The 20,771-nt window shown below is 47.7% G+C and overlaps 1 protein-coding gene across 3 annotated transcripts in view; it reads right to left on the bottom strand.

Annotated features, from left to right (window-relative positions):
• Positions 1 to 19,921, bottom strand: part of HDX (highly divergent homeobox) — an 82,543-nt gene extending 62,622 nt beyond the window's left edge. For all 3 annotated transcript variants that reach the window (XM_066581467.1, XM_066581468.1, XM_066581469.1), the window contains exons 1-2: positions 19,823 to 19,921; positions 7,665 to 7,774 (exon numbers count right to left, since the gene is read on the bottom strand). In XM_066581467.1, the coding sequence (XP_066437564.1) occupies positions 7,665 to 7,733 (69 nt within the window). In that variant the 5' untranslated portion in view covers positions 7,734 to 7,774; positions 19,823 to 19,921. The remainder of the gene's footprint in view (positions 1 to 7,664; positions 7,775 to 19,822) is intronic.
• Between the last annotated feature and the right edge of the window lie 850 nt (positions 19,922 to 20,771).

Below are 20,771 nucleotides of genomic sequence, written 5' to 3'. Positions count from 1 at the left end.
CTTGTCGAACGATCAGATGCTCCTCTCTACTGGTGGTCTGTCGGGCGTCCTGAGCCCAGTCACATTGTGTGCCTTCACACATCCACTGGTTCCAACACCCTCTAACAGCCTGGTCACACCCTCCTCTCTACTGGGGATCTGTCAGGGGTCCTGAGCCCAGTCACGTTGTGTGCCCTCACACATCCACTGGTCCCAACACCTCCTAACAGCCGGGTCAGACCCTCCTCTCTACTGGAGGTCTGTAGGGGGCGTCCTGAGCCGGGTTACCTTGTGTGCCCTCACACATCCACTGGTCCCAACACTTCCTAACAGTCTGGACAGACGCTCCTCTCTACTTGTGGTCTGTTGGGGGCGTCCTGAGCTTGATCACCTTGTGTGCCCCCATCCACTGGTCCCAACACCTCCTAACAGTCTAGTTAGAACGCCCCGGTGGGGGACAATTCATGGATACGACCATCCAGCTTCTCACATCCCAATAATGTGCCCCTCTCAGACTCTAGTATCGGGGTGAAATCTCTTCTCTGTGTCGTAGAGGCATCTAGTGGTCAGCAAGCTCTACACAAGCGGAAGAAGAGGTCACTACACACAAGGAGCCTCTGAGAGCCTCTTATGGGCCAAGGGGGAGAACCACTTTTAGGGCCTCCAGTGACAAGCCCATTCATCTAATCACCACAACTCTCAGCATTTACATATCAGCCTGAGATGGAACTGCAGGATGGGTTTTAAAGCAAAATGACTTCTTCTTCTGGGGCGAGAGTGTTTTTGACGAAAAGTGTATTATAAACAGAATCTATGGGATAAATTACTCTCTTCTAGAATCTTGTTAACCTAGGGCATGTCCACATCATATGTAGGAGATGAGCAGAAATGGCATTACAACGACTCTGAGGCCAACACTATGAAGAGTGCTGTTCTGTATACTCCATGTATCACATAGAAAAGAGAGATCCTTTGAGCCTCACTGAGTGAAGGCCGAGGAATCCTTTCCAGTATCTCTTACCATTGCTCATCTTCCAATGGGCCAAGATCTTTTTTGCATTGTGCTTTTATCCCCAACAGGTACTGGACCAAGAAATTTAGACAGCAAGTATTGGTATAACAGAAGACCCTTCGATCTCTCTCCCTTTTCCACCATAGCTATAATTTGGTAATTGATCACTGACAAAGATCACTCAGCTTTAAGCACATTATGAAGCTGCAGATACTTAGAAAATTGGGTGTTTAGTTTAAGGTGGCCTTTGACCAAAATTTATGATATACGACCCATGGCCTTAAATTTCCATCTGTGAAAACGTTCTACTTTGACAACTTGGACAACCACGGTGTGTCCCAAATTGATGTTACCTTCTGTACAGCTTTGGATACTAAACATACCTCTAACTTTCCACCATATCGTATGTATTATATACAGTGGAGGTAATCTTAGAGTGGATCTTATACTTAGTTGCCTCTAAAGCTTGAAGCAACGGATGTGTTGACAGGAGGTGTTCCAGTATAGCCAGAGAGGACTCCCGTCATCATAAATGTTGAGAGGGTCCATATCTAACTACACAAACTACTTATCAATTACTGGATGGTACTGGGAGCGGCCCCTGGGGGCAGGAAAACCAGCAGCGGCAAATCCACACCGCATGATTTGGGGACATTTGCTGCAGAAAAATGTATTCAGCAAATCCCACCCTGTGCGCTCTTCTTTAAGACTCAGATTTTTGGAAGACGTTTCTCTAGCCATGCTGATAGCATCCGACTCCTTCTTGGGACTAAAGATATGGCTTCTGGCATAAAGCTGCAATACTGTTGTCCGACTGCTCGCTGTGCAGCTTGCTGGCTTTCAAAACTTTAGTTGACAGTTTGTGAATCCCATTCTTGGCATATGACACAGTTACACGAGAAAACCCCCAGCGGTTGGTGGTGAGGCCCCGGCTAGTCTAGAACTGATGACCCGGCCTCGTTGGAAGTCGCTCAGATCGCTGGATTTTCCCATCTAATTTGAATTCGCACAAACGGATCCATTGATAACTTCTCACGTGAGTTGATGCTGCCCTCCATGCCACGGGGAGAGTCTCCATGCAGAGAAGCGCCAATCTTGAGAAAGAAGAAACTGAGCCAAATGGAAACCATAGTTTCTGTTTTTAACAGATCCGCTAGAGAGATCTGTCAAACGGACCATTTCTATCAGTTTGTTTCCGTTTTGTTCCACTTAAATCTGTTTTTAACAAATCCACTTTGTCTTTCTTCCCTTCTACAGATTCTCATTTAACCCTTCATACCCCAGGGCATACATTTACATCCTGGGCTTGTGGCGTTTGTATGGAGCGGGATCAGGAACCGATCCCGCTCCATACATGGCAGGTATAAGCTGTCTTTGACAGCTGACACCTGCCCGCAACAGCCATGATCAACATGCTCAACACTGATCATGGCTGTTAACCCTTTAAGTGCTGCTGCCCCGTTCTTGTCTGATGTAGGATTGTAGCGGCTCGGCCGTCCTGGGTCTTCTTAGTTGGATTTTTTGTTTTATAATGCGCCAAATGTTTTCTGTTGTTGAAAGGTCTGAAATACTGGCGACCAGTTCAGCCCTCGGACTCTTCTTCTGTGAAGCCCTGCCATTGTGATGGATGCAGTATGTGTTTAGTATTTTCTTGCTGAAATATACAAGGTCTTCCCCGAAAGAGACGTCTGGATGGGAGGATATGTTGTTCTAAAAGCTCTATATACTGCTCAGCATTGATAGTGCCTTTTATGATGTGTAAGCTGGCCATGCCATAGGCACTAACGCAGCCCCATACCATCAGAGATGCAGAACTCTGGCCCGATAACAAGCTGGAAGGTCCGTCTCCTCTTGAGTCCGCAGAGATTTGCATTACAGAATCATGCCTGTATATAATGCAGTGACGCCTGAGGGCCTGTAGATCTCGAACATCCGATATTAACCATCGACCTTCTCCCTTGTGCACATGAATTTCTCCAGTGTCTCTGAATCTTTTGATGATATTATGTACTGTAGATGTTGGGAAATTCAAAGTATTCGCAATTCTACATATAGGAACATTTTTCTGAAATTGTTCCATAATTTTTAGATGCAGTTTTTAACAGATTGGTGAACCTCTAGCCAGCTTTGCTTCTGAGAGACTCTGCCTCTCTAACATGCTCTTTGTGTACACAGCCATGTGACTTAGTAGAAAAAAATTGACCCTCCACTTGTTTTTCGTTAGTACTGCTTACTTTTCCAGCCCTTTATTAACCCCTTACGAAACTTTTTAGAGTTGTGTTGCTGCCATCAATTTCTAAATGAGTTAATTTTTTACAATGGAATGGACAATGTCCCCTCTCCCCTTCTGATATGTGTTCTATGTCCTACTGTCAATCATATATGGTTAGAAGCTATCTCTAAATCATTGCAGTCTTTTATTCTTTACATTTATTTACATTTTACATAGAGGTCCAACTTTTTGGAATGGTGGTTGTATTATTTCCAGTAAACAAAAAAAGTAAAATCAACAGAACCGAAGCTCAGGAAATCCCATTACAAACAATGAGAAGTAAAACAAAACCATTTTTGCTTCTCTCCTGACAAAAAACAAAAGAGCAGATGTGAACGAGCCCTAACTCTGTGCAGAAAGGGAAAATATAGTCGTTGCCTGAGACAGCGATTAATCACTACAGTAAAACCTCAGTAAGCAGCGCTGGTGGAATATCACCCCGTTTTCATCCGCAACACACCGACACTTCCGGAGAGCGGTTCTACCTGTAGGAGCCTGGGAGGCGGAGCCTTGCCGCAGCTTTCAGTTCTAAGATGTGTACAAGCTAGAGTTGAGCGAACGTACTCTGCCGAGCTTAATGCTCGTTCAAGTATTAGCGTTCTCGATGGTGCTCGTTACTCGAACGAGCATCACTCCGTGTTCGACCCCGCCCCAGTTTTTGGCCCCTCCCCGCTGCAGCGAGCACCAATGGCAAATTTTTTGGGGGGGAGGAGAGATAGGGGGAAGAGAGGAAGGGGGGGGGGGAGGGGGGAAGGGGGGGAGAGAAGGGGGGAGAGAGAGGGGGAGAGAGGGGGGGAGAGAGGGGGGGGAGAGAAGGGGGGAGAGAAGGGGGGGAGAGAGGGGGGGAGAGACTGGGGAGGAAAGAGAGTGGGGAAAGAGAGGGGGGAAAGGAGGGGAAAGGAGGGGATTGGGGGGAGAGAGGGGGGGAGGAGGGGGTAGAGAGATGCTTATTTCTTCTTTGGGACACAATGTTACCTTGAACCCGGAACTGGCTTTTTAACCCTTTCCTGCTGTGGCCCTTTTTGTTTTTTTTTTGCTTTCCATTTTTTGTCCCCAAAAAGCATAACTTTTTTATTTTTCCGGTGGCATAATGCATGAGGACTTGATTTTCGCGGGATGAGCTGTATATTTAAGTGGTAGCATTTAACATACCTTTAATGTGTTGCAAAATATTTTTAAGTGGGGGCAAAATGAATAAAAAGCAATTAAGCCATTTTGGGGGAGATTTTGTTATTACAGTGTTCACAGTGCAGTAAGAATAGCATGTTATCTTTATTCTGTGGGTCAGTACAATTACGGTAATACCAAATTTATGTAGTTTTTTTTGTGTAGCATTACTTAAGTAGCAAAAAATTACCTTTAACCCCTTAAAGGGGTTGTCTCACGCCGAAACGTTTTTTTTTTTTTCCATAGGCCCCCCGTTCGGCGCAGGACAACCACAAGGGATGTGTTAAAAAAACAAAATATATTACTTACCCGAATCCCCGCTCTGCTACGTCTTCCTTCTTCTTCCTTCACCAAGATGGCCGCCGGGATCTTCACCCACGATGCACCGCGGGTCCTTTCCCATGGTGCACCGTGGGCTCTGTGCGGTCCATTGCCGATTCCAGCCTCCTGATTGGCTGGAATCGGCACACGTGATGGGGCGGAGCTACGATGACCAGCTCTCCGGCACGAGCGGCCCCATTCGCCAGGAAGAAGACCGCACAGCGCAAGCACGTCTAAAAACACCAGAAGAAAGCGAAATTAGATGGATCCATGGCGACGGGGACGCTAGCAACGGAGCAGGTAAGTGAATAACTTCTGTATGGCTCATATTTAATGCACGATGTACATTACAAAGTGCATTAATATGGCCATACAGAAGTGTATAACCCCACTTATAACCCATTGCTGCCGCGAGACAACCCCTTTAATGACACGGCCTATTTTGGCGTTGAGGACTAAGCGATTTTTGGTATTTTTCCATCTCCATATTTCAAAAGCCATAACTTTTTTATTTTTCCGTCGACGCGGCCTTATAAGGGCTTGTTTTTTGCATGGTGAACTGTAGATTGTTTTGGTACCATTTTTGGGTACATAGACTACATTGTAAAACTTTTATTATTTTTTTTATGGTTGTAAGAAGAGAAAACGCATCAATTCTGCCATAGATTTTTTTTTTTTTTTTTTTAAAGCGTTAATTATGCAGCATAAATAATACAACACTTTTTTTTCTGCGGGCTGGTACGGTTACAACGATACCAAAATTTTTTTTTTAGATTTTTTTCACTTTTCCACAATAAAAACCCTTTTTTTTGGAAATTCTTATTTTTTTCTAAACTCATTGCATTCAAAGTACTATAACTTTTTTATTTTTCCATGTACGGAGCTCTGTGAGGGCTTATTTTTTGCGAGACGAGCTGTATTTTTTATTGGTACCATTTTGGGGTACATCTGTTTTTTCATCACTTTTATAGCGCTTTATGGGAGGCAAAATGCTAAAAATTAGCATTTTGCCTCAGTTTTTTAGCATTTTTTTTAACGCTTTTTGCCGTGCAGGATAAAAAGCATGTTCAATGTATTGTATGCGTCATTACGGACGCGTTGATACCAAATATGTGGGGTTTTTAATTTTTTACTTTTTTTTATGCTAATATGAGAAAAAGCATAAACAAAAGGGTTTTTTGAATTTTTTTTTACATTTTTATTTTTTGAACTTTATTTTTCTCTTTTTTTTTTTTACAACACTTGTGTCCCTCTCAGGGACTTTTACTGTCACACTTCAGATCGCTGCGATAATGCATGACAGGGCTTCTTCCCTGCCATGCATTATCGCTTACTATAGCGATCATAGGCTATGGCAGTACAGGACGCAGGACGCCGGTATCCGGCGTCCTGTTGCCATAGCAACCAGCCAGGCTCTCGCGATAACATCGCGAGAGCCGGCCGGAGACACAGAGGGAGCGCACTCCCTCTGTGAACCCTCTCCCTGCCGTGATCTACTTAGATCGCGGCAGGGAAAGGGTTAACAGCGGGGGGGGGGGGGGGGGGGGGGGGAGGGCTGTTGCAGCGGGTCGCCGGCTGTGACTGACAGCCGGCTCCCGCTGCGGGATGGCGCGGGATCATATGTGATCCCGCGCTATCCCCAGGACGTAAGTTTACGTCCTGCAGCGGGAATGGGTTAAAAAAGATGGCTTTTTTTCACCATCTTTTCCCACCCACAACTTTTCTTACTTCGCCATTGTTGAGGGCTTGTTGTTTGCAGGGTGACCTGTAGTTTTTCTAAGGATCATTTTGGGGTACATATGACTTTTTTATTTTTTTTTGCATTTTTTTTATTGGCAATGTAGTAGGCAAAAGAAAGCGCAATTCTGCCATTGTGCTTTTTTCTGATGACATGCATGATTAATCATGTGACATTTTCATACTTTTATGGAAGCAGCAAAATTATTTTAATGCAATGACCGGGAAAAGGATTTTTAAATGTTTAAAATGTTTCTTTTTTTCAACAATTAAAATTTTTTTTAATCTACTTATTTTTACTTTTTTTCAGTAATGTGATCACTTATACAATATAATGCAATACCATAGTATTGCATTATACAATATACTGTATCTGCCCAGCAATTCATGAAGAAGTACCAAAGGCACGTCTTGATAAGCAATCATTCACTGCAGTCCTGGGGGACTTCTGTAGGCCCCTGGCTGCCATGGTGCCCTGCAATCTCATCATAGGAAGGAGGGGGGGCATTCAAGACTTTTCTATCCCAATTGAGATATTTAAATGATGATGACACAAGCATTTAAGTGGTTAACAGCTGCGAGCTATCTCTGATTATGGCTGTTGTGGGTGGCTATCAAAGATGGCGGACACCTTCTGCGTATGGAGCGGGTTAGGCTCTGGAGTCCGCTCCATACAATGACACCAGTCATGTGCCATACATGTACAGCGCATGTCGGGAAGAGGTTAAAACTTTTTTTTTAAACTGAGATGTTGTTCATGTAAAAACTTGTCTTTCTTGGAAGAATTTTTTTAGGTGCTGCCTAAAAAAATCTTCAGTGTAAAACTGGAGACATAAGGAGATACAGTACGGGCCTGAACAAGGATATGGGGGTCATATACAGGTACTGGGTGATACAAACATGAGGCCTGGTCAGCCTCCTGCCTCAGCCCTGCCTCTGCTCAGCGGTGATCTGCCTTAGGCTGAAGACATCTGACAACTGGTTACTATGAAGCCGCTGCCTGACAACCTCATACAGACTGTATGCATAGCAACCAGACTGTCAGACAGTCTGCTGTTCAGCTCAGAGCTAGATGATCCCTGCGCTGATAACAGAGAATAACAGCAGTCCTCCTCGCAGGCTGTGGGGTTATGTGAAGCAGAACAAAGAAAGTTGTCAGAAAGAGAAAATTCTAACCTCTGGCTGATATCCCTGAGAGCCGGTGGAGGTGACTTCCCCAACGTTCGGGGCCACCGTTCCCTCCATCTTAAGATTCGGATGGGTTTTCTTGCACAATTTCTACAACCCTGATGAAAAAGGGAGAAAATTTCTGGTTATCTCTGCACAAAACAGCAACAGTAAAAGCCACTGAATACATTATATCCTGATACAACTGTGGACGCAAAGTGACGAGCGAACTAATGGCCCCAGCAGACCCTGGCTGCACTTGTTCACACGCCACTGATCTGCTGCAGATCTGCATCAAAAGCCGTGGCAAAAATCAAGCGTGAATAACTCTTCTAAAATCCACTACTTTCTGCTGCAGTTTTTGGCCCGGCTCTACATGCAGATGTAGCCCTGTGAATAACCAAAATCTGCATGCGGAACACCAATGTGAAAACTTGCGGAAACACATCAGAGTTCTGCACAAGGATTTTGCCCATTGACAGGGCTATAACCAGAGGTGGATCTGCGCCAAAAACAATTTTGCCGTTGCTATGAGAGACGGAAGTCGCAGTTTTCCGATACGGGTTGTCCTTTGATGCTGCACATATTTTATTCTGTAATGACCATTTACACAGAGCGATTACTAGCGAGATGCAAATACTAGTAACAGAATGTAACGATAACGGTGACTGCCCACAGATGGATTTCTACTGTGTTTGAACCTAATAGCTTTCTGCCTGCCAATGCTCACATGCGGAATTCTACTGCGGATTTCCGCAGCGGGAAATAAATTGCGGCATGTTCTATTTGCTGCAGATTTATGCGGCAAGAGCTCTTCATTATTATAGCATTAATGGAGACTGCGGATGCACTTTTTTTTCGGTATTCCTGCGGCGTATCCCGCGGCGCTCGTGGGCTTGAGCGTGAAGCACTTGTTACTGCTGTCACGTATGAATACTGAACACTGTGTCCTGCCACTGCGAAGATGGAAGCGTCCCACCTATGGTCATGATTTCAGAACTCGCCCGTCAGCAGTAGTTTTGTCTATGTGCATGTGTGGACAATGTTATGTTCATATAACACATATAATAACATCTGAGTGTCATTAAACAGTAGTTATGGGGGTCTCACATCAGGAAGAACATTTGTAATAACCGTGTGTGTACAGTACACTACCAGTCAAAAGTTTTATAATTCCTTAATTTTTCCAGTTTTTATTGATATTTACAGTTTAATGTCTGAAATGTACTCTGAAATAAAAGCACAGAACAAACCGACACGTTACGATGAATAGAAATAACGGATTAATTGTTGCACCAAAGTACATCTAGATACTTGACTCTTTCCAGTCGCTCCCTCCAGCTGATATAACATCTTTGTACAATCCGTGCATTCTTCTTCGCAACATTGTTGCAGAAGTTCCCACAAATGTGCTGCACTTGTCGGTTGCTTTCCTTTCACCTTTCTGTCCAGTTCACCCTATAGAAGCTCAATGGGGTTTATGCCTGGAGACTGTGTGGGCCATTCCATTCTTTGTAGCCTGACGGCTTCTTGTCTTCTTAAGTAATTCTGACATAACCCAGAAATATGTTTTGGATCATTGTCTCACTGTAATACAAATCCCTGAAAAGGTGATACGGGCGGGCAGGGAGGATCTAGTACCCTGTTGTACCACCTCTAGCTTGGATACAAGATGTGATACAAGCAGGCATGGAGGCTCTAGTACCCTGTTGTTCTACCTCTAGCTTGAATACAAGATGTGAGACAGGCGGGCATTGAGGCTCTAGTACCCTGTTGTACCGAATCTAGCTTGGATACAAGATGTGATACGGAGGGGCATGGAGGCTCTAGTACCCTGTTGTTCTACCTCTAGCTTGAATACAAGATGTGAGACAGGCGGGCATTGAGGCTCTAGTACCCTGTTGTACCGAATCTAGCTTGGATACAAGATGTGATACGCGCGGGCATGGAGGTTCTAATACCCTGTTGTACTGCCTCTAGTTTGGATACAAGATGTGATATGGAGGGCATGGAGGCTCTAGTACCCCGTTGTACCACCTCTAGTTTGGATACAAGATGTGATATGGGCAGGCATGGAGGCTCTAGTACCCTGTTGTACCGCCACTAGCTTGGAATCAAGATGTGATATGGGCGAGCATGGAGGCTCTAGTACCCTGCTGTACTGCCTCTAGCTTGGATACAAGATGTGATATGGGTGAGCATGGACGCTCTAGTACCCTGTTGCACCCCTCTAGTTTGGATGCAAGATGTGATATGGGCGGGCATGGAGGCGCTAGCACCCTGTTGTACTGCCTCTTGTTTGGCTACAAGATGTGATACAGGTGGGCATGGAGGCTCTAGTACCCTGATGCACCCCTCTAGCTTGGATACAAGATGTGAAATGGGTGAGCATGGACACTCTAGTACCCTGTTGCACCCCTCTAGCTTAGATACAAGATGTAATACGGACGGGCATGAAGGCATACAGGTTCTGATTGTATCCTGCTGCATATCGATCCACATTTGCTGTAACTGAGATATTAGAACTCGTAGGCTGTTGAAGTTGACATCACAGGTGGTCCCATACATGTTCTATTGGCAAAAAATCTGGTGACCGGACAGCCACGGAAGTGTGACAATGTTGTGGGGGCTGCTGTGACCCCCTTGTGTGTGCAGCCGAGCATTATCCTGCTGGAAGCCGCCATGAGAGGAACACATGTGGCTGCAGGATGTCCTGAACATATCGCTGAGCTGTCATTGCCCCTTGTACTACTACTAGGGGTGACCGACTGTCGTATGTGATGACCACCCAGACTATCACACCAGCAGGGGGCAGTGTGCAGCTCCACAGCAAAGGCAGGATTTAGGCACTCACTCCGAGGTCTACAGACATGAACACGGCCGACGTCAGCACTTAAACTAAACCTGGATTCATCGCTGAAGACAACCTCTCTGTGGAACTCTCTGCCTGAGGAAGTGGTGATGGCAAAATCCATAGAGGAGTTTAAAAGGGGACTTGATGTCTTTCTAGAGCGGAAGAATATTACAGGATATAAATCTGAGGTCAATTGTTAATCCGAGTATACAGGCAGGTAGGAACTATAAGAGGTTGATCCAGGGATTAGTCTGATTGCCATTCGGGAGTCGGGAAGGAATTTTCCCCCAAATGGGCTAATTGGCTCCTGCTCTTGTTTTTTTTTTGCCTTCCTCTGGATGAACAACATAGGAAGATAAACAGGCTAAACTAGATGGACATTGTCTTCATTCAGCCTTACATACTATGTTACTATGTAACCCGTTTCACCTCCGTAGTGTCCAGTTTCATCATTCATGACACCACAGCTTACGGAGGCAACAGTGGGTGTCAAAAGCAGTACATGTAATGGGGGCCGTGAGACCAAATGTCCTTCAACCAAGTGCCTGGAAATGCTTCCGACAGACGCAGAAGTGGAATGATGGCGCCCCCTGTCTCTGGATGGCGGACAATAAAACAGTTGGAGCTGCTGGTGCTTGTCGGATGATTAGAAGATCCGCTCTACTGGTGGCCTGTCGGGGGTCCTGAGCCCGGTCACCTTGTGTGCCCTCACACATCCACTGGTCCCAACACCTCCTAACAGTCTGGTCAGATGCTCCTGTCTACTTGTCATTTGTCGGGGGCGTCCTGAGACCGATCACCTTGTGTACCCTCACACATTCACTGGTCCAACACCTCCTAACAGTCTGGTCAGACATTCCTCTCTACTGGTGGTCTGTAGGGGGCATCCTGAGCCCGGTCACCTTGTGTGCCCTCACACATCCACTGGTCCCAACACCTCCTAACAGTCTGATCTGACGCTCCTCTCTACTGGTGGTCTATAGGGGGTCCTGAGCCCGGTCACCTTGTGTGCCCCCATCCACTGGTCCCAACACCTACTAACAATCTGGTCAGATGGTCCTCTACTGGTGGTTTGTAGGGGGAGTTCTGAGCCCAGTCACCTTGTGTGCCCTCAAACATGCATTGGTCCCAACACCTCCTAACAGTCTGGTCAGACGCTCCTCTCTAATGTTGATCTGTCGGGGGGGTCCTGAGCCCGGTCACCTTGTATGCCCCTATCCACTGGTCCCAACACCTAACAGTCTGGTCAGACGCTCCTCTCTGCTGTTGGTCTGTCGGGAAGGTCCTGAGCCCGGTCACCTTGTAGGCCCCCATCCACTGGTCCCAACACCTAACAATCTGGTCAGACGCTACTCTCTACTGGTGGTCTGTAGGGGGCGTCCTGAGCCAGGTCACCTTGTGTGCCCCCATCCACTGGTCCCAACTCCTCCTAACAGTCTGGTCAGACGCTCCTCTCTACTGGTGGTCTGTTGAGGGCGTCCTGAGCCTAGTCACCTTGTGTGCCCTCACACATCCACTGGTTCCAACACCTCCTAACAGTCTGGTCAGAACGGCCCAGTGGGGAACAATTCAGCGATACGACCATCCAGCTTCTCCCATTCCAATAATGCGCCCCTCTCAGACTCTGTGTCGTAGAGACGTCTAGTGGTCAACAAGCTTTACACAAGCGGAAAAAGAGGTCACTACACACAAGGAGCCACCAAGAGCCTTTTATAGGGGGAAACCACTTTTACGGTCTCAGGTGACAAGACCATTCATCTAATCACCACAACTCTCAGCATTTACATATCTGCCTGAGATGGAACCGCAGGACAAGTTTTCCAGAAAAAAAGACAACTTCTTGTAGAGGCGGGTGTGTATGTAAAATCATTAGTGACGTCACCGCTGTGCTGTGTAATATATATAATGTTATGATGTTATTGTATATCTCAGTTCATAAACTAGGAGAGCCCAAGGGCCCCGTCCTCACTAACATGATCTTACAAATGACAGACAATGAGTTGCCTACTTCCTGTTACTGCAGGAGACTATGAAGCTTTTTCTGTTGCAAACCGCTTAGTGGGCTCGGTGTGTAATGTGCCCCCTCCTCCTGCTATATGTGCTATACCTGCTACAGGACTCAGTGGTCATGGAATGTTTATATTGAATAGCCCTTGTACTGGTAGTGGGCATGGTGTGGTGGTATTATTGGTAATATCGGTTATTACATAGTGCATTTTGCACATAGTATGGAGGTCTTATTTATCACTGTATGGAGGTCTTATTTATCACTGTATGGGTGTAATATATAATCACTGTATGGAGGTCTTATTTATCACTGTATGGGTGTAATATGTAATCACTGTATCGTTGTAACATTTAGTCTTGGTATTTGATAACTAGAAATGTATATGAATAATCTTTTTTGTAGAACCCCTGGCAGTACTAGAGTTCAGCGCTGCAGCACTCTGCACGTCGCCTCATGAATGTGATGGTGCTGTTAATGCAGTATTTCCGTATTTGGGGCCATATTTCTAATTTGGCCCAGGGCCGCACTTTCTCTTAACAGGTCCTGCTCCAAAGTGGACACACCGGTTTGCAATGTGAAACTCCTCATCACACGGGTAATAAATTGCAGACACTGTTTCTAAAACATTGCTTGTTCCTTCGATCTCATATTTCCAAGATACACCTACACAAAAGGTTCTTCACCGTAACCCGCTTGACTCCGTTTACGGCAAGCCGAGGTAGCAGCGAGGCAGGAGAGCCTAGTGTGGAGGCACATCGGCTGCAGCCTAAACGCTCGGCTTGCCGTACACGGAGTCAAGCGGGTTACGGTGAAGAACCTTGGTGTAGGTGTATTTGGAAATATATGATAGGAAGGAACAAGCAATGTTTTGGAAACAGTGTCTGCAATTTATTATATCTTAGTATCAGTGCCATCACTGCTGTCTGTCTGTATACTATATATATACTGCATACACAGATATATGCAACGTCATTGTACATAATGGCAATGTTAGCACTAAGTGTATATAATGTAATGTCACTGTATACATAAGCATTAGTAATGTTGCTCGTGTGTGCATGTATGTCTGCAGTACTGATAACACAGCTGTGTGTTTATATGTGATATATGATTACTATCAGTGACCTCACTACGGTGTATACTTTTATCATTAGTATTTGCAATGTCAAGGTTGTGACTATAGTGTATGATGTATACGTGATGTCACAGGTGCAGCTATGTAAACCTGATATAGGTGATGTCACAGCCGGACACAGGGATCAGATCTATGCCTGCTTGGAAATGACATCTCCTTACATGTAGAGGAGGGCCGGCTCCTGGTCACATGCACTTGATACAAAGTATCCAGCAGCCAACTGTGATACAATGTATCAGTAGGGCCTGAGATCCTTGCTAGTGATGGGCCTAGGAGCTCCCATCTGAGCGCCAGAAGAGGCATCGGTAACCCTTTCACTGCTGGAGAGGTGACAAGAGCAGTATAGCAGGTGGTTAGGGATTACTCAGTGTAAATTTTCCAGGGCAGCTTAGCCCTATAATACATATGGAGGAAGCACATTACACACTGAGCCCTATAGTACATATAAAGGAGACATTACACACAGAGCCCTAGAGTACATATAAGGTGTGTGTGTGGGGGGGGGGGGGGGGGGGGGGGCATTGCCCTCTGAACCCTTTAGTACATATAGGGAAGGCACATTACACACTGAGACCAATAGTACATATAGGGTGGAATTATACACTGAGCTCTATAGTACATATAGGGGGCACATCACACAATGAGCCCTATAGCATATGTAGGGGGGGGGGGGGCATTACACACTGAGCCCTACAGTACATAAAGGGGGCACATTACACACTGAGCCCTATAGCACATAAGAGGGGACATTACAAAAACAGCCTCATAGTACATATAAGAGGGCACACCACACATTGAGCACCATAGTACTTAAAGGGTCACATTACACGCTGAGCCCTACAGTAGAAATAGGGGGACATACGGTAACACTCTGAGCCCTATAATACATAAAAGAGGGGAAATTACACAAAGAGCCCTATAGTACATATAGGGGTGCACACTGAGCCCTACAGTTCATATAGGGGGGCACAGTACACACTAAGCCTTATAGTACATATAGAAGGGGGCACATTACACACTGGGTGATATAGTACATATAAGAGGGCACATTACACACTGAGCCCTATAGTAAATATAGGAGGTCACATTACACAATGAGCCCTATAGCACATATGGAGGAGAATATTACACAGAGCTCAATCTGACATATAGGGGGCACATTACACACTGAGTCCTACTGCACATATGGGGGGCATTATACGCTGAGCCCTATAGTATATATAGGAAGCACACTACACACTGAGCCCTATAGGACATATAAGGGGGACACTACACACTGAACCCTATAGTACACATAGTGGGGCAAATTATACACTGAGCCCTATAGTATACATAGGAGGGCACATTTCACACTGAGCCCAATGGTACATATAAGGAGGAAGGTGGTGGTGGTGGTGGTGGTGGTGGGGGGGGGGGGGTTACACACTGTGCCCTATACCGTAGAACATATATGGGGGGCACATTACACACTGGGCCCTATAGCACATATAGGTGGCATTACACATTGATCCCTTTAGTATATATTGGATGGAAAACATGACACACTGGGCCCTTTAGGGGGCACATTATCCATTTAACCCTATAGTACATACAGGAGGACATTACACACTGAACTCTATAGAACATATAGGTGGGCACATTACACACTGAACTCTGTAGTAAATATGGGGGCACATTACATACAGCCCTGTAGGACATGTAGGGGGTACATTACACACTGAGCCCTATAGGCCACATAGGGAAAACAATACACACTGAGCCCTATAGCACATATGGGAGGGCGGGTAGGGGGGAAATTATACACTAAGGGCTCCTACACACTTACGTTTTTTTAACTCTGCAATATCGCCGCAGTTTTTTTTAACACGATTGTCAATGGGACTTTCTAATGTTAAAAATGCATCGCAAGTTGGTGTTCTGCGATTTTTATGCGATGCGTTTTTAACATTTGAAAGTCCCATTGACAATCGTGTTAAAAAAACTGCGGCGATATTGCAGAGCTAAAAAAAACGCAAGTGTGTAGGAGCACTAAGCCATATGGTACATATAGGGGGCATCACACACTGAGCCCTATAGTACATATAGAGGGGCATTACACACTGAGCCCTATAGTACATATAGAGGGGCATTACACACTGAGCCCTATAGTACATATAGAGGGGCATTACACACTGAGCCCTATAGTACATATAGAGGGGCATTACACACTGAGCCCTATAGTACATATAGAGGGGCATTACACACTGAGCCCTATAGTACATATAGAGGGGCATTACACACTGAGCCCTATAGTACATATAGAGGGGCATTACACACTGAGCCCTATAGTACCTATGGGGGGGGGATTACACACTGGGCCTTATAGTACATATAGAGGGAGACAGTATACACTGAGCGCACTGAGAGATTTCGGACCGACGACAGCTCTGGGACTTTCTGCAGCGCCAGGAAGAAGTCAGCGTGTTGTCCTTTGCTGGTTGCGGCGGGTGCGGACGTCCATGGGAAGCTTATAAGTCAGTCAGTGATTATGACTGTCAGAATTAGTGAGAGAAGACAGAAGACCTGCAATACGCCAGCAGTGAGCGAACCAACTCTACTGAGAGCGGCATTGTGCGGATACACCGGCGATACGCCAGCAGTGAGCGAACCAACTCTACTGAGAGCGGCATTGTGCGGATACACCGGCGATACGCCAGCAGCGAGCGAACCAACTCTACTGAGAGCGGCATTGTGCGGATACACCGGCGATACACCATCAGCGAGCGAACCAACTCTACTGAGAGCGGCATTGTGCGGATACACCGGCGATACGCCAGCAGCGAGCGAACCAACTCTACTGAGAGCGGCATTGTGCGGATACACCGGCGATACACCAGCAGCGAGCGAACCAACTCTACTGAGAGCGGCATTGTGCGGATACACCGGCGATACACCAGCAGCGAGCGAACCAACTCTACTGAGAGCGGCATTGTGCGGATACACCGGCGATACACCAGCAGCGAGCGAACCAACTCTACGGAGAGCGGCATTGTGCGGATACACCGGCGATACACCAGCAGCGAGCGAACCAACTCTACTGAGAGCGGCATTGTGCGGATACACCGGCGATACACCAGCAGCGAGCGAACCAACTCTACTGAGAGCGGCATTGTGCGGATACACCGGCGATACGCCAGCAGCGAGCGAACCAACTCTACTGAGAGCGGCATTGTGCGGATACACCGGCGATACACCAGCAGCGAGCGAACCAACTCTACGGAGAGCGGCATTGTGCGGATACACCGGCGATACACCAGCAGCGAGCGAACCAACTCTACTGAGAGCGGCATTGTGCGGATACACCGGCGATACACCAGCAGCGAGCGAACCAACTCTACTGAGAGCGGCATTGTGCGGATACACCGGCGATACACCAGCAGCGAGCGAACCAACTCTACTGACAGCGGCATTGTGTGGTTACACCAGCAGCAAGCGCACGAGCTCTCCGGAGAGTGGCACTGTGCGGATACACCGGCGATACGCCAGCAGTGAGCGAACCAACTTTACTGAGAGCGGCATTGTGCGGATACACCGGCGATACACCAGCAGCGAGCGCACGAAATCTACTGACAGCAGCACTGTGTGGTTACACCAGCAGCGAGCGCACGAACTCTACTGACAGCAGCACGGTGTGGTTACACCAGCAGCGAGCGCACGAGCTCTACGGAGAGTGGCATTGTGCGGATACACCGGCGATACACCAGCAGCGAGCACACCAACTCTATTGACAGCGGCATTGTGCGGATACACTGGCGATACACCAGCAATGAGCGAACCAACTCTACTGAGAGCGGCATTGTGCGGATACACCGGCGATACACCAGCAGTGAGCGAACCAACTCTACTGAGAGCGGCATTGTGCGGATACACCGGCGATACACCAGCAGTGAGCGAACCAACTCTACTGAGAGCGGCACTGTGCGGATACACCGGCGATACGCCAGCAGTGAGCGAACCAACTCTACTGAGAGCGGCATTGTGCGGATACACCGGTGATACACCAGCAATGAGCGAACCAACTCTACTGAGAGCAGCATTGTGCGGATACACCGGCGATACCCAGCAGTGAGCGAACCAACTCTACTGAGAGCGGCATTGTGCGGATACACCGGTGATACACCAGCAATGAGCGAACCAACTCTACTGAGAGCGGCATTGTGCGGATACACCGGTGATACACCAGCAATGAGCGAACCAACTCTACTGAGAGCAGCATTGTGCGGATACACCGGCGATACCCAGCAGTGAGCGAACCAACTCTACTGAGAGCGGCATTGTGCGGATACACCGGCGATACACCAGCAGTGAGCGAACCAACTCTACTGAGAGCGGCATTGTGCGGATACACCGGCGATACACCAGCAATGAGCGAACCAACTCTACTGAGAGCGGCATTGTGCGGATACACCGGCGATACCCAGCAGTGAGCGAACCAACTCTACTGAGAGCGGCATTGTGCGGATACACCGGCGATACACCAGCAATGAGCGAACCAACTCTACTGAGAGCGGCATTGTGCGGATACACCGGCGATACCCAGCAGTGAGCGAACCAACTCTACTGAGAGCGGCATTGTGCGGATACACCGGCGATACGCCAGCAGCGAGCGCAGGAACTCTTCTGAGAGCCGCACTGTGTGGTTACACCGCGATACACCAGCGGCGCGCGTACAAACTCCACGGAGAGCGGTGTTGTGCGGTTACACCGGCGATTTACATGCACATTTTTTTTGGTCCATCGAAAGAATAACATCAGTTTCCTTTTCACAAGTGATTTCTGACGGGTCCCTTCATGAGGGTCTCTTTGTGGTCCGAGACTGCGACAGCCCCCCTGCCGCCGGCCGATGCTGGCGTCGAACGTCTACTACTGGAGGAAACAAATCAGCCCATGATCCACGAGGTGCGGCAGCGTCTACCATTACAAGTATTGGAACACGGAGATTGGTGTCATGTGTGTGATGAACACGTGCGACTGGCGTGTGCAGTCATGATAGCTGTTTATTCGTACAACACATCACCCCAGGTTTACAGGCGCGACGCCACGCTGAGGGTCACCAACCGATACCGCACTCACTCGTGTAAGTACACCTGTGGGAGGCGTCAGTGAGCATCTGGTTCACGAAGAACCCTCTTACACAACCTGACAGTGTTCTGCCGCTCTGATGTCATCGGTGACATCACCGCCTTCACATGGGCAGGTCGGACCCCGTATGCAGGGTTCCCACAGCGGAGTTCATCAGGATGCCGGCCCGTGACACCTGCATACCTGTCCAGCGGCTTCTGAACAGCGCTGCGGTTTGTTGGCTGGAATTCCGCCGCTAGCCGCTGGCGCTCTGCAGTGACGTGTATCCCGCAGTGCTAACTACAGAAGTGCCGTAGGACGGGCGGCTTCCATCACCTTCAATGGAAGCCGGCCGTGCGCATCCCATACAAAAATCGCAGCATGCTGCGCACGAACGGAAAATCACAATCAATTTCTGGTCGCGGGCCGGAAATCGCATTTTGCTGTAGCATGCCATGGGCTGGATTTGCTGTGGAATCCCACTTTGGATGTGAGGGAGGCCTATGGCTGTGGCCCCAGTGTCCTGTGACTACCTGCTGTACTGACAGTCTGCACAGGGGGCAGCAGATGTCATCAGCAGGAGGATGTCATGCTGACCCCCAAAGAGCCAATTTTCCGGCTCATCAAGAAGGGCCACACGGCCTTTAGCTTGAGGAGCCGCCGCTCTGGTCACGTGCACATCCGGAGAATCGCTACATTCTACAGCGTGGCGGTCACGTGTGCGGCCTGAGACAGGTGCAGCGCAAGAGAAGAGGTGCAGTGCGCATGCTTGGGAAGGGGGAGGGGTGCTGGGCCGCGGCTCCCCCCTCTCTCTCTCTCCCGTGCTCTGAGGCCGAGGAGGGGGGGGGGCGATGAATCCTCATTAACCCTTCGGCTGCTGCAAAGCCGCAGGACGTCTGCTCGGCGGCGCAGGGGCTCCAGAAGCCCCGTATGGCCGAGCTTGGCCTACACCAGCTGTGGGTGAGGGGCGTCCTCAGCCCCTCAGGTTCTCAGAGACCCGGCGCCCGCTGCCTCTGCACCCCCCTCCGGCCCGCACGCCCCCCGCCCGGTGCTCCCCGCCCCCCACCTACCTCCCCCCTCGCTGGGCTCCCCGGGCCGCCGCCGGCTCCTCTCCGCTCCAGACAATGAAATCAGCGCGTCCGATCATCAATTCTCATCGTGATTGTGACGTCACGGCAGACAGCAGCCAATAGGAGGGCGAGATCAGGGGCCTGACATGGGGGGGATGGTGATAGATGAATAATGAATGTGAGCCTCGAACCCAACCCCCATACTGCATGCACACGGGATGGGGGGCTCTGGTGACGTCACTGCTGGAGTGTATATATAGTTATATGTGCTCTGTAGTGATGTCACTACTTCAGTATATACAGTATGTACAATTATATGTGCTCTTTAGTGATGTCACTGCTGGAGTATATACAGTATAAACAATTATATGTGTCCTGTAGAGATGTCACTGCTGGAGTATATACAGTATACACAATCAGATATGCTCTGTAATGATGTCACTGCTGGAGTATATACAATTATATGTGCCCTGTAGTGATGTCACTGCTGGAGTATATACAATTATATACGCTCTATGGTGATGTCACGGCTGGAGTATATACAATTATATGTACCCTGTAGTGATGTCACTGCCGGATTATATACAGTATATACGATTGTATGTGCTCTGTAGTGATGTAACTGCTGGAGTATATGCATTTATATGTACCCTGTAGTGATGTCATTGCTGGAGTATATACAGTATATACAATTATATGTGCTCTGTAGTGATGTCACTGCTGGAGTATATCTATATATATATATAAAGGTGAAAGCCTTCACTGACTCGCCACAAAGTCTCTAACTTCCTGGTGTCTTACAAGAGTTAAAGGGGTTGTCCCGAGGCAGCAAGTGGGTCTATACACTTCTGCATGGCCATAATAATGCACTTTGTAATGTACATTGTGCATTAATTATGAGCCATACAGAAGTTATAAAAAGTTTTATACTTACCTGCTCCGTTGCTGG

The sequence above is a fragment of the Eleutherodactylus coqui genome, chromosome 10 (genome assembly GCF_035609145.1).
Source record: "Eleutherodactylus coqui strain aEleCoq1 chromosome 10, aEleCoq1.hap1, whole genome shotgun sequence".
Taxonomy (NCBI): domain Eukaryota; kingdom Metazoa; phylum Chordata; class Amphibia; order Anura; family Eleutherodactylidae; genus Eleutherodactylus; species Eleutherodactylus coqui.
Note: the sequence above shows the minus strand (reverse complement) of the source record. Positions and strands in the feature narration are given on the sequence as shown.